The sequence below is a fragment of the Phyllostomus hastatus genome, unplaced genomic scaffold (genome assembly GCF_019186645.2).
Source record: "Phyllostomus hastatus isolate PE091 unplaced genomic scaffold, TTU_PhHast_1.1 phas_contig_196, whole genome shotgun sequence".
Classification (NCBI taxonomy): Eukaryota; Metazoa; Chordata; class Mammalia; order Chiroptera; family Phyllostomidae; genus Phyllostomus; species Phyllostomus hastatus.
The window spans coordinates 1,974,422-1,987,000 of NW_025333709.1; the positions used below are offsets into that span (position 1 = coordinate 1,974,422).

Genomic DNA, 12,579 nt, shown 5'->3' on the forward strand with positions numbered 1-12,579 from the left:
GGCTGCCACCTCCGTCTGGTCACATAATTACCGCGTCTGTTTCGTGCCGACAACATTGAAGATTTGCCCCTCAGCAGCTGTTACGTTCCCGTGACCCCTCGCGGTGCGTCATGTCCCCAGAATGTCCCCCGAACGTCCCCGGAACGACCCCCACTTCCTCCGCCTGGGCGTCCGTGCCCGTGGACCGACGCCTGCCCACCCCCGGCCCCCGCCCGCCAGCAGGTTCCCACGGGTGCGGCCTTCTCGGGTCCCACGCGTAGGAGACGCTGCCCCGCAGGCTCTTTCTCGAACCCCACGTCTCCCTCAGTGCAAGGCCCTCCAGGTGCGTCCGAGCTGTGGCCAGGGGCCTGACACCCTCACGCTCCCGACCCACATCTGCCTCCCGGGCCCGCCCTCGGGTCCCCGCGCCTGGGCACGCAGGGCGTCCTCGGTGGCTCACGCCCCAGGCACCAGGAGCGCCTCGGCCTTGCCAGGAGCCCAGCACCGTGTTCCACGAGCAGCGTGCACCCTCCCGCCACAGGGAGGGGTCTCCCACAGAATCCGCTAGAAGGATGGCATCGTGGGCCAAGGTTTCCACGAACGCGGCCGGGCCTCTGGGGCCCGTCCCCAGCCCCCCGGCCCTGCTCTCCACCACGGACTGGGCCGGGGCACATTCGCTCAGATACAAGCCGTGTGGTTCGGTGGCCGGGAGGAAACTCGTGGGGTCGCTTGAACAAAACCAAGGGCAGTTTCAAGGTGCCCACCCCACCCCCGCCCGGAGCGCCCTGTGCTCTGCGGGACCCCGGAGCGGGGGCGGGAGAGCGGATGGACCGCACACGGGGACGGACTGTCACGCGGGCTGCTGCGGGGTCCCCGGGGGCTCGCCCGGAGGAAACGATGAAGGGACACCGGCCGCAGGTGCGTCCCGCCGGGCCTCGGCGACACTGACACACCGTCTCCTTCCCCGCGCTCGGCGGGCAGCCGGAGGGAGCCGTGTGCACGGGCCGTGGCGGTGTGATGTCGCTCACAGGCGGAAGGGGTCGCCACGCCTCCCCCCGTGAAGGAGGAGGGGACAGCCCGCAGGCTGTGGGGCGCCTGGGGCAGGAGGTGGCAGTGGGGCAGGCCTGTCCCCCCTCCTGTCGCAGCTGGGGGCCCCCCCGAGGTGGCCCGGGCGGTGGGGCGCTGGCTGGTGTTTTCTGGAGTCGACCGCCTCTCTGTTTCTGAGCAGGCTTCGAGGGCACAGCTTTTAACAGTTACTTTAGAGTCGTGTGCACACACGACTCTAAGTGTGTGCACGTTAAGTGTGGTGCCTGCATGCACACACGCACGCGCTGTGTGTTGTGGGTACCCGGCATTTGTACAGTGTGGGCACACACATGTGCACCGTGTGGCGCATGTGTGCACATGTGTGAGATCTCTGTGGAAAGGGGTGCCCGCACACACGCGTTCATTGTGCACCGTGAGGCCTGCACACACGTGTGCGCGGTGTGTGGTGGGGGCCTGCTCCCGTGGGCAGTGGCTCTGCAGCCGGGCGGGGGTGGTGTGTGCGTGTCCAACTGCAGTGACCGTCTCGCCCAGCGGATGTCCTGGTCCCCAAGGCCCGCCGTTCCCAGGCCAGGATGAAAGCTCTTCCCAGACCTGCGGTCCTGGGACTCTTTCTGGGAGGAAGAGGGGTGGACGGCGGTCCTGTGGTCTCCGTCGGGGGGCTGGGGGGGGAGGGGCCTGGGAACCTGAGGGCTCGGTGCTGCCTCCCACTCCCCGGAGGCCGGGGCCCGGGGGACACAACCGGCTTTTCCGTCTACCGCCCGAGCAGCAGAGTGTGGCGGTGTCCGGCAGGGCCGCCTCTCGGTGCAGCTGGGGCACCGGAGGCCAGGGCGGCACGAAGCGGGCCCAGGGGGCAGACCCAGCGAGCAGTGCCCGGGGGCCCACCCCGGGCTGGGGCTCAGCCCCACGGCCACCCACCCTGCCCCGCAGCCACGTTCCTGCTGGCCTCCTCGGGGCCCAGCCCGGAGGAGGACACCGGTGACACAGCAACGCATTGGACACGCGCCATGCCTGTGAGGAGACGGGGTCCAGGTGCATTTATTGAGCACCACTGCATTCGCCTGGGACAGCCAAAGGAATGTGATTTCCAGTCCACATTCAGCCAACGTCTGCGCTGAAACGGTCCCTGAGCCACGTGCCCCGTCCGGGTCACAGCTCTGTCCCTCCCAGCTGTGCATCCTGGGGAACAGGCCCAGCGGTGCAGGGTGCCATTTCCTCACTGGTGGAGTGGGGGTGACAATGTGGAGCTCGCCCCGAGGGGCCCAAGGGGCAGAAGGTGGCCCGCCCCGCGCAGCCTGGACAGGGCTCGGGGAACAGCAGCCACGGCTCTGCCGCTGCCGCCCACGGTCCCGCGTCTCCTGTCCCGTCCCCGGCCTGCCAGAGCCACGGGGACCCCCGCTCGCTGGGGGGGCCTGCGTGACGATGCCACCCTGACTGACGTGCTGACACAGCCGCTCACTCAGGCGGCCCTGCTGGGGTGGGGGCGGGGACGGGGACTTCCACACCCCCAGGAGGGTCCGGCCGTCCCCCTCCTCGTCAACCACCTCTCCCTGTCTGTTTCTCTCTCGAGTGGGAAGAATAACTAATCTTTATAAGGCTTGTTCATGAATAGCATGATTATCGTTATTGACTGGGTCTAATAATAAAGTATCATTGTAGATGATTTAGAAAGCCGCAGAGTGTGAGGGAAAGCTGGGTCCCGGGCCACCCCCACGTAGGCTCAGTGGGGGCCCCGAACAAGGTATGTCCACGTCCCAGCCCGCGGAATCCTGTGAGTGCGGTCTCGCCCCAGAACCACCGCGACACCACGCCGCCCCGGACTATCGGGGAGGCCCCTGATGTAACAGTGAGTGTCCGCAGGAGGCACTTGGAGGAGGAGAGGGGGGGGGGCGGGAGGAGGAGGCCACCTTCAGGAGAGGGAGGCGGAGCCTGGGCATCGTGCGGCCACCGCCCAGCAATGTCCGGGGCCCCCAGGAGCCAGGAGAGGCGGGAAGGACCCTCCCCGGGGCCTCCGGAGGGAGTGGCCGTGCAGACACCTTGAGCTCAGACTTCTGGCCTCCAAGACGCCGAGAGAAGGAATTACTGTGGCTCCAGTCGCCACATTCGCGGTGATGTGTCTCGGCAGCACCGGAGGTGGACACTGGCCCCAGTCCCCATGGTCTGTGCTGGTCCTCGCTGACACTGGGGCTGCTGTCCTCCCCCTGGTCTGGGGCGGGGCTGGGGGGGGGACTGAGTGTGAGTGGGTGTGTGAGGGCATGTGGGGGTGTGACTGCGTGAGTGTGAGAGAGAATGTGCTTGTGTGTGAGTGGGAGTGCATGGGCCTGAGTGGGGGTGTGAGGGTGTGAGGGTGTGTGTGTGAGACAGTGGGTGTGCACCGGTGTGTGAGTGGGAGTGCATGTGTGGTTTTTTAAAAATATTTTATTTATTTTTAGAGAGGGAAGGGGGAGAGAGAGAGAGAGAGAGAGAGAGAGAGAGAAACACCAATGTGCGGTTGCTGGGGGCCGTGGCCTGCGACCCAGGCATGTGCCCTGACTGAGAATTGAACCTGTGATGCTTTGGTTCGCAGCCTGCGCTCAGTCCACTGAGCTACACCAGCCTGGGCTGTGCATATGTTTTTTGTAGTGAAGATCGGACAGACAGACCTTGCAGTATCTTCATGTTAAAAACATGATTCCATGAGGATTTTCTCATTTTATCAAATTTTGCAGAATTTACTTTTCTCTGATCATGAACTATATACATCACAAACACACGTTTGCCTCGCACACTCTGGAAGACGCAGAAACTCACGCCCAAGGCGTAGAAGCCACACCCGGTCTGTCACCCGAGGTCCGTAGTGGGCATCGCCCGGCCGGACGTGCGAACGGGGGCGGCCGCTGCCAGGGACGATCCGGCAGCCCCGTGGCCCCCGAACAAACCCCACGCACGCGTGTGACACCCCTGGGCACCCACCCCACGGCACCGGAGACCCCGTCCTCAGAGAGACCCGTGCAGACGCTCGCGGCCGCCTTCTGCTGGCCCAGAGCCGGGCGTCCTCGAGGGACGGCCAGGCCAGCTGTGGTGCTGAGGCTGAGGACAATGCCGTCACCCAGAAGGGAGAGCCTGCTGTTACAGGCAGCCACCTGGGGGGTCTCAAAGACATGGTGTTGGCTTTAAAGAGTTCGGCGTAAGTGGCTGCGGACCGAGCGAAGCAGACGGGAGAACAGGCTGGGGGCGGGGCCGGGGAGCAGTTTGCACACTGGTGGCAGTGGGGGCGGCGCGAACCTGCACACGGGATGAGACGGCAGGGGCCACGCACACGCAGAGCCCGTGGCAGGTCCCGGGGGCCACGTGGGGGGAAGCTGAGCACCACACACGCTGGGCCTCCCCGTGCAATCTCTGCAACTTCCTCTCCTCTAGCGATTGTTTCAAAATGAAAAGGAAAAAGAAAACCCTGCCAGGAAAACAGAAGCCACTCCAGGCACTTCAAACGGGCGATGGTCCCTGGCCCCAGGCCCACGGGGACAGACAGGAGGACGCAGGGGTCCTTCCTACCCCTGATGGCCCCTCCAGCTGCCCTCAGGGCCTCCAGCCCCTGGAGTTCCAGCTGGACTCTCAGCCCGGCCACGGGCGAGCGGCACTCGCCACTGGTCCTCTGACTCCGAAGGGCAGTTCTATTCCCCAGCTGCCGCCCGAGGGCCGAGGGCCCTGGTCACATAAATAAATTGTTAACAAGATAAGCAAAGCGTCAGCACCCACTCAGTGACCAAGAGGCACCAGTGACGGTGTCCAACTCCAGCCTGACCACCCCAGTGTGCCCGCGGACGACACACCGCCCTGGGTGCAGGTTGGGGGCAGCTGGCCGCCGCGGGGGAGGTCTGGCTCTGCCCTCTCCGGCCTCCGCCACGCTGCGGAGCCCCCACGGCCCAGCCGGCGCGCCTGCGGTGGTCCGGGGCAGGAACTGGAGACCGTGCATTTGTCAAGCTCGGCCTGGCCGAGTCCTCCGCGGCGGGAAACCCAATAGCTTGCAGCTCAGCGCGACCTCAGCCCAGGAAAGGGGAGCTTGAGGGATATCTGAGAAGAGAACTTCCTGTGCAGCCCAGAAATTCTCCCAATTTCCCTCCACGTGGGCTCAACGCCCTCCCCTGACCTCCCAGTGGACACCTGCCCAGGTGTCCCAGGGAGGCAGTGACCCCGCCCAGTCCCCTTGGCCCTGGGGCTTCGGGGCCGTCCTCACACACGAGGTGGCCGAGGTGGCCGCTGCCCTGGATCCGTGTGCAGGGCCCCTTCCCCCAGCTGGTGCCCGGTCTCGCCCCACCCCTGTGTCTCTCACGCACCCGGCTCTGCAGCCCGCGTGTGCCGGGTCCCTCCACCGCCCCCCCCACCACTGTGGTGTCTGGTCACTGGGGACTCCCTCCCAACCCCTGCTCGTGGAACACTCTCACTTTTTTGTGTGTTAGAACATCACACTGTGTCCGCTGTCCACACCATGTTTTCTCGTCTGAGAGCAACCGCACTTCGAGGAGGTCACGAGGCAGGGACCCCATTTTCTACGGGGCCGCCGAGCGCCCCCACACGGGCAGCTGAAGGGTCCTTGCGCCACGTCAGGGGTCCACACCTCGGCTCATTCGGTCCGAGGCAGAGCCGTCGGCCCCCGCCCCGCGCTCTCCGGTGTCCGTGAAATAACTTTGCAGTGAACCCTCGGGTCTGGCAGGGCAAGGCCCCCGCCCCAATTCGTCCTCTCCAACCCGAGCACAGGTCCGGCTGCCCCCTCCCCCGCTGGGAAAAGCCACTCCTGGGGACCCAGGTGCTGATGTAAAGGAAAGTGGCTTATTCAGGTGCCGGCCACCCGGAAGGTGGCCGTAGCAAAGCCCACCTTCCCCTCTCGGGGCAGGCGGGGGCTTTTCCAAGGAGGGGGAGGGGAAGCAGGACAAAGTCTGGGGGCGGGGGCTGGGGGCCTGCAGGCTGGTCCCCTCCAGTCCTGTCCTGGGATGTCAGCCCCTGGCGCTGGCCGGCGCTGCCACCTTGCTGCAGCTGGGTGAGCCTTGTCACCCGACGGCCCGGTCACGGCCGTGTCCAGTTGGAGCAAGAGCGGGAACGGCAGCCCCACGCAGACAGGGGAGTTGTCGGGGCGGGGGGGGGGGGGCGGTGAGCGCTTTCAGCAGCGCGCTGGTGCGATGCTGGCGCGCCGTTGGCCCGGCCCACCGCCTGGGACGCCGCCGAGGCGCACGGCGTGTTGTCGACTCTGCTCCGCTGGCCCCCGGAGCAGCTGCTCCCGCCTGCCCGCTCACCCCGCCCCGTAAGTTCTAGGGTCTGCTCATGAGGTTTGACATAAACCCTGTGGGAGGCTGTTTCTGCAGTTGCCCGGGAGCCGTACGTCAGCCCGAGGGGGACGGACACCCTCACTTACACGGTGTCTGCACCCACGGGCACCGGGAACGTCCGGTCAGATGCATTTCGGGACATCTCCCATTTTTTGAGACATGCTGGGTTGTGCGAGCTTCAGAGCTGCCCCTCCCGGCCGCTCTCCCATGAGCCGAAGTGCCCCCCCCCCGTCCTGGGGAGCTCGGCCGGGCCGCATCCCGCGAGCCTGCGCCTCCCAGGGGTTTTCCTGTGAGCAGTCGTTTCCCCTGTGAGTGGCGTCCACTTGTCCCCGACGCTCCCTTGAGTGTCTTTTTTTTTTCTTGGTTTGCTGCGTTTCCTGGGGCCCGACCTCCAGGGTGACATCCACTGGAAGCGTGGAAGCCGCTAGCCTGGGCCTGGGACCTAGGAGCAGACAGACGGCCCCTGCCGCCCGGCTGTGCGGTGTGGTGGGCGGCCCCGCCAGGCGCAGGCAGGCTGCGCCCGCTGCCGAGTGTCCATCCCCTGCAGGTGGGGAGGAAAGGCCGTGGAGGGCCGGTCCCGTGTGCGTCCAGCCCATGCACAGGGCTGTGGGGGTGTCTCTCGATCTGCCCCAGGTGCTGGCTGGAGACTGGGGCGAGGCGCGAAGGGCCGTCCTGCCCTGGCCAGGCAGAGGTGAGGTGGGGGAGGGGAGGGGAGGGCCCCTTCCTTGCCCCCCAGCTTCCCCGGCCCCGGCAGGGCCCCTGGGGTTGCCCTGGAAAGCAGACAAGGTGTGGTCGGGACCAGGTCAGGCCAAGGCCAACTTCACACTCGGCTCTGGGGCCGCCCCTGTTGGGAACAGGCGTGTCCGCTCCAGCTGGGCGGGGGCACCCGCAGTGGGCGGGGTCATGACCTCCCTGCTAGCCCGTGGCTCCCTGGAAACCCTGGGCGGGGCCAGCACAGGGTGGGAGGAGGCTGGTGGGGTGGAAGGTGAGCAGAGGCCCTGTCCTGAGAGGAAACGGTCCCCCCAGGCTGCCCCCCACCCCCCGCTGCAGGGCAGGGCCCCATCCTGGGCCCGAGACAGCGGGCCTCCCTCCCCCGAGGTCTCTGGGAACCCAGCTCTGCCCGCCCCCAGCCGCACAGCCCCCCAAACGGGTAAGTCCCCAGAGAGGCTCCCTCGGCCTGCAGACAAGGCCACGCTGTTTGTTCTGGGAGGGACGCCCTGGTTTCCCGGAGATACCCCAGGCCCTGCATTCCCTCTTCCCCCTGTGGGGCGCCTGCGAACCCAGCCCAGAGGCTGGGGTTGTGAAATCGTTTCTGGTCCTGGCTGGGCGGTGTCAGCTGGCCTTGGGGGCTCAGCGGCGGGCGGGCAGACAGGCCTAGGTTTGCAGCCTACAACGGTGTCCCCTGGGGGCGAGCCCAGAGCCCCTCGGGCCAGGGCCCTGGCCTGCTGGGGACGAGGACCCCGGGGCTCCATGGAGGCCCCACGGCCGAGCTGGAAGGTGGCCGGGAGCCTGTGGTGGGACCCCTACCCCCCCCCCGGCTCAGCTCCTGGTGAGCGAGTCCAGCCTCCAGGCTGTGCACCTGCACGTGCGGCCCCGGGCGCGGGCGGGCAGGGGAGGGCAGAGGCCGGTCTGGGAGAGCCCCCAGGTGTGCCGCGGACTGTCGGTCCTTCCAGGTGGGGTCCAGGCTGCCTAGGTGTTTGTTGCCTGTGCTTGGTAGCAAAGGGCCCCAAACATAACAGCCAGAAACAACACCCGTTGACTAGCTCAGATGTTGTGGGTCAGGAGGCGGGCCCCGCTCCCTGCTCAGAGTCTCGGCGGGCTGCGACCGAGGGGCCGCCTGGGCTGTGATGCCCCTCGAGAGTCAGGCCCCCTGGTGGCTGGCAGATTTCAGCTCTGACGTGGACAGACTGAGGCCCTCATGGGGGCCACCGGCCGGCTGCACGGCTCGGGGCGCCCCTCCCCCAGGAAGTTCGCCCCGTGGCCCTGGGCCTCCTGAAGGCCGCGGGAGGAGGTCTGTGGCCGCCCGGCTCACCCGGCGGGAAGCCTGGCCGCTGCTGAAGGGCCCCCCCGACCAGGCCCGGCCCCCTGGATGGTGTCTCGTTCAGGCAACAGGCAACCGGTGCGAGACCCCCAGTCATTCCTGCAAACCCTCTCCCTCCCCACCTGCGGGAGCCCGTGCGCCCCTCCCGCCCGCGCTCCGGGGAGGGTTATAAAGAGCCAGGTGGCGGCCCGCCCTCCACCTGGGCCCGAACACGCCAGCGTTCTGGTTCCTGCCTTCGCAGCGGCCGTGAGTCTGACGACCCCGGGGCAAAGGCCGGGCGCTCCTCTCCTTCACAGCCCGGCAGGGACCGCCGCCCCCTCTTCCAGACGAGGAAACCGAGGCGCCCAGAGGGTGGGCTCCTGCCGTAGGAAGGGGGCCTTCTGCGGGGCCCCAGGCCACACCGCCAGAGAGAGGCAACGCCTGGACCTGCCGGGACCCCCCAGCCCCCACCTTGCTGCCCGTGGACAGGTCCGGCCTGCACAGCCCAAGACCCACAGACCGCTGCCCAGGCCGGGGGACCACAGGCGACAATTGCTGCGCTGCCCCCAGATGCCACTGGGGTCCCAGACGGTGCCGACTGGATCCCCGGGGGGGCCCCTGGACTCTCCGCCCTGCACCCTCGCACCGTCACCTAGACGCACCTCTCTGTCCACGTGGGACACCCCCTGGGGCCGCTTGAACCCCTCCACCGATGGGGAGCTCACTTCTGCCTGAGGCTTTCTCACCTCCTGTCTCCCGGGAAGCCCACCAGAGGGGGCAGGGGGAGGGCTGAGCTTCACAGAGAGGAACGCCCACCTGCTTGCACCCCCACAGAGAGGAATGATCGCCAGCGACGCTGTGTGTCCTGGGGATGGTCACACTCCCTCTCTGAGCTACGGTCTCCTTCTCCAAACCTGAGGCCGCCTCGGGTTGGGTCCCACTGGCCCCGAGGGTGAAGCCGGAGCAGAGACGGAGGGTGGGGACGGCCAGGCTGCACGGAGCTCTAGCGCCCCGCGGTCGGGAGCAGCAGCCGGGGGACCCCAGGCAGGGTGCCTCCCTGCTGCCGGGGGCGGGCCGGGGGTGGCAGAGCTTCCCCGGCCCCCCGGCAATGAGTGTGATTTCACATCCAGCCCCAGGGGCTCCCCCGGGAGGGAGTTCTCCACAGGGCCCCCCATGCCCTGGTCCGCAGTTGTCGGTGAGTTTGCACGCAGTAGGAGCGCAGTGGGTGGCGTGGGAAGGTGACTGAGTTGAGACACGGGTGCCTGGTGGGGCTCTGGACTCTAGGTGCTTATCGGTGCCCAGGGCTGAGTGCCCCCCTCACGGCCACTCAGCCGGAAAGGGGGCTCTGGGGCTGCTGCCCGGGGCCCTGGCCTCGGGAGGGGCAAAGCAGGACTGGACCCTGAGCCCGGGCCCCGCCCGCCGAGCCCCAGCCTCTGCTGCCCTTCCTCCCGTCACCTCGGCCACGGACCAGAGGCTGGCTGCCCGGGGCTGCACGCCCTCCCTGTGCCCAGCACACGGGCTCTCTCCGTCCTCGGAGGCTGGAGGCACGGTTTGTCTTTGGTGACAGGCAGGTGGCCAAAGAAGAGACCGAGGATCTAGGTAGTTAAGCGACGAGGCCTGAGGACGGCGGCCCTGGGTCCCGTGCTCTGCGGCCGTGGCTGCCGGGGCCCTTCCCGCAGAAATGAGCATCACGATGGGAAACAGGCCACGATCGGCCCGGACCTGCACCCAGCCAAGCCGGCTGCTGAGATCCTCCCTTCAACCCTGTGCGGGGTCTGCCGGCCTCGGGTCAGCCGTCACCAGCCGGCACTCGGAGAAATAAACTCCGTCCCCACGGGTCCCACGGCCTGCACGTGGGGGGCTTGAACCTGACCCCGGGGCGTGGATGACCCAGTCTCCCCTCTGGACCTCCAGGGAAGCACCGGGGTCCCAGGAGGCCAGTGCCCCCCGTGAGTTGGCGGAATGAAAGCTTGTGGCCGGACGTGGAGGGCGTGGATGCGGAGGCCACGCTGTCCCAGGCGGGTGGTCTGCAGGTCCCACCCCACTCCGAGGGGCTGCAGGCCCCGGCCTGGGGTACTGGCCGGCTGGTCACAGGCCTCAGGGATTTCTGTCCCCGCTGTGTCCCCGGGGTTCCCGTGACAGGCGTTTCCTCGGGCCTTCCTGTTGTCCACGGCAGTGTGGCCTCCTCCCCACTTTCCGCCCGGCCGCAGGGAAGGCCGGCTGGGGTCAGGCTTAGAAGCTTTGTCAGCAGCTCTGCTGGGACCAGCTCCTTCCCCGGGGTGTGGGGCCTGGAAAGCTCTCTGCTGCCCCCTGGTGGGAGGCCTGCGGCTCTGGGCCGGGTTCTGGGGCTCCAGGCACCCCAGGACCAGAGGAGCAACCGTGCATCTCTCCTGCTCCCTCTGCCGCCGCCGAAGCCCCAGGCCCCGCCACCTCCCCTGGGCGCCAGCCCAGACCCAGGACAGAACTGGCGCTCTGCCCCACCGGCGAGCCCCCTCCCGGCCTGGGTCTCCCCTTTTGTGAGCCGAGGCTCCAGGGAGAGGAGGTGAGAAGAGACCACATCACGGGTGCAGGCTCTCTTGGGGCGCGGCCCGTGTTAGACGGGGGGGTTGTCCACACGGCGTCGAGAAGGAGAACCACGCCACTGAGCCGGTCCCTTGAAATGGTTGGTTTTATGTTGTGTGAATTCCGCCTCGTTCACAAAATAAGTTAAACAAAAAGGGCTTGGAACAGTGCCCCGTGGGCGACAAAGACCTGACCTGGACACCCCTCCCGGGCCTCAGGTTCCCTGCCTGTAGGTGGGCAGGTTCCGGGGCGGGGGGAGGATTTCAGTGAGGGAGGCCAGGGCTCTCACCCCGGGCTGGCGGGAGCAGGCGGCGGGGCGGGGGTAGGCGGCAGGCCCTAGCGTCCCCCCAGGCAGGCGGGCAGGTGGGCGGGCGGGGCGCTGCACTGCTAACCTGCTTACTGCGCTGAGCTCTGGGGCTTGGAGCCCAGCGTTGCGCTGTGTGCCCGAGGGCCAGGCGCCTGCCCTCTCTGGCCCTCTGTGTCTCCGCTGTACAAGGGGCCCACAACCGCCCTGATCTCCCAGGGAGGCCTGCAGGTTGAAGGCAGAGCACAGCGAGGGCCCCGGGAAGGGAGAAGGGGAGTGACTTGCCCGAGGCCACACCGTGAGTGGCCGGCAGGGGCCCTGGCCTGGGTGCACTGGACTCTCGGCCTCCCCACTTACCCCGGACAGCGGGGTGCAGCAGCAGCAGCAGCAGCAGCAGCAGCGTGGCCCCCTGGACAGGGCCTGGCCCCGGGTGCTCCCCGGGGTGGGGGGGCGCAGACCGGAGGAGCTGACTGCAGAAACGTGTATTGCTGCTCGGCCCCTCCCCTCGCTTCCCAGAAAACGAGCCACCGGGCCCCCCACTGGCAGAGGCCGGGCCCTCAGGGCGGGTGGCCGGGGGCCAGCCAGGGTGCCCGCCCCCAGCACCGCTGGGGGGCCAGGGGGGCCCTGCGCACGTTGAGCTCGGAGGCGAAGGCCCGGGCCCTCTGGTAGAAGAAGAGGGACCTCTCGCGGTCCAGCAGGAAGTGGTGGTAGATGGTGGCTAGGCGCGCGTAGATTTTCATCTGGGCCTTCTTGTGGCCCAGGTCCACGGCCGCAGCCAGCGCCAGCTGGTAGTACCCGGCCGCGTCGAACGGGTCCTGGGGGGCAGACGGGGCGTTTCGCACGGACCGCACGGGGACCGACCCTGCGCGGGAGTGGGGCACGCACGGGGCCCCCCCGGCTCCCGAGCCGCTCCCTCGCCCCCTCCACCCGCACTGGTCACCACACTCAGGCTGCAGCCTGCGGCAGGCAGGGCCCACGGCAACAGGGGTGCCCCTGGTGTTTCCCTGGGAGGAGCCCGCCTGCTCCGGGGGGGCTGCCTGATGTCTGGGGGTGCACCCGTAGGTCTGTGTGGGCTCAGCCACCCCGGGCCCCTCCTGATGCCCTATCCTGAGCCTGCTGCGGCCCCTCCGCCCTCCCTAGAGCCAGGGCCTCGCCCCCTGCAGTCCGCTCCGCTAGCCCTCCAGCTGGTGCCTCTTTCCCACACAGCCCAGGTTGCCCCGCCCCCCGGAGACCCATGAGGTTTCCCCCTGGGCTGAGGTGGGGTCTGGCTGCTGTTCCCAGAGCCCCCTGCAGGGTGCACCCCAGCCCAGGGCCATCACGGCTCCTGTCCCTCCAGCCCAGGTCTGTGCTGAGGCCAGCACGGCCAG

At 68.0% G+C, this 12,579-nt stretch overlaps 1 protein-coding gene across 3 annotated transcripts in view; it reads right to left on the reverse strand.

Annotated features, from left to right (window-relative positions):
• Window positions 1-10,996: 10,996 nt before the first annotated feature.
• SH3TC1 (SH3 domain and tetratricopeptide repeats 1) overlaps window positions 10,997-12,579 on the reverse strand; it is a 38,604-nt gene continuing 37,021 nt past the window's right edge. For all 3 annotated transcript variants that reach the window (XM_045834046.1, XM_045834044.1, XM_045834043.1), the window contains one exon: window positions 10,997-12,027. In XM_045834046.1, coding sequence (XP_045690002.1) covers window positions 11,770-12,027 — 258 coding nt within the window. In that variant the 3' untranslated portion in view covers window positions 10,997-11,769. The remainder of the gene's footprint in view (window positions 12,028-12,579) is intronic.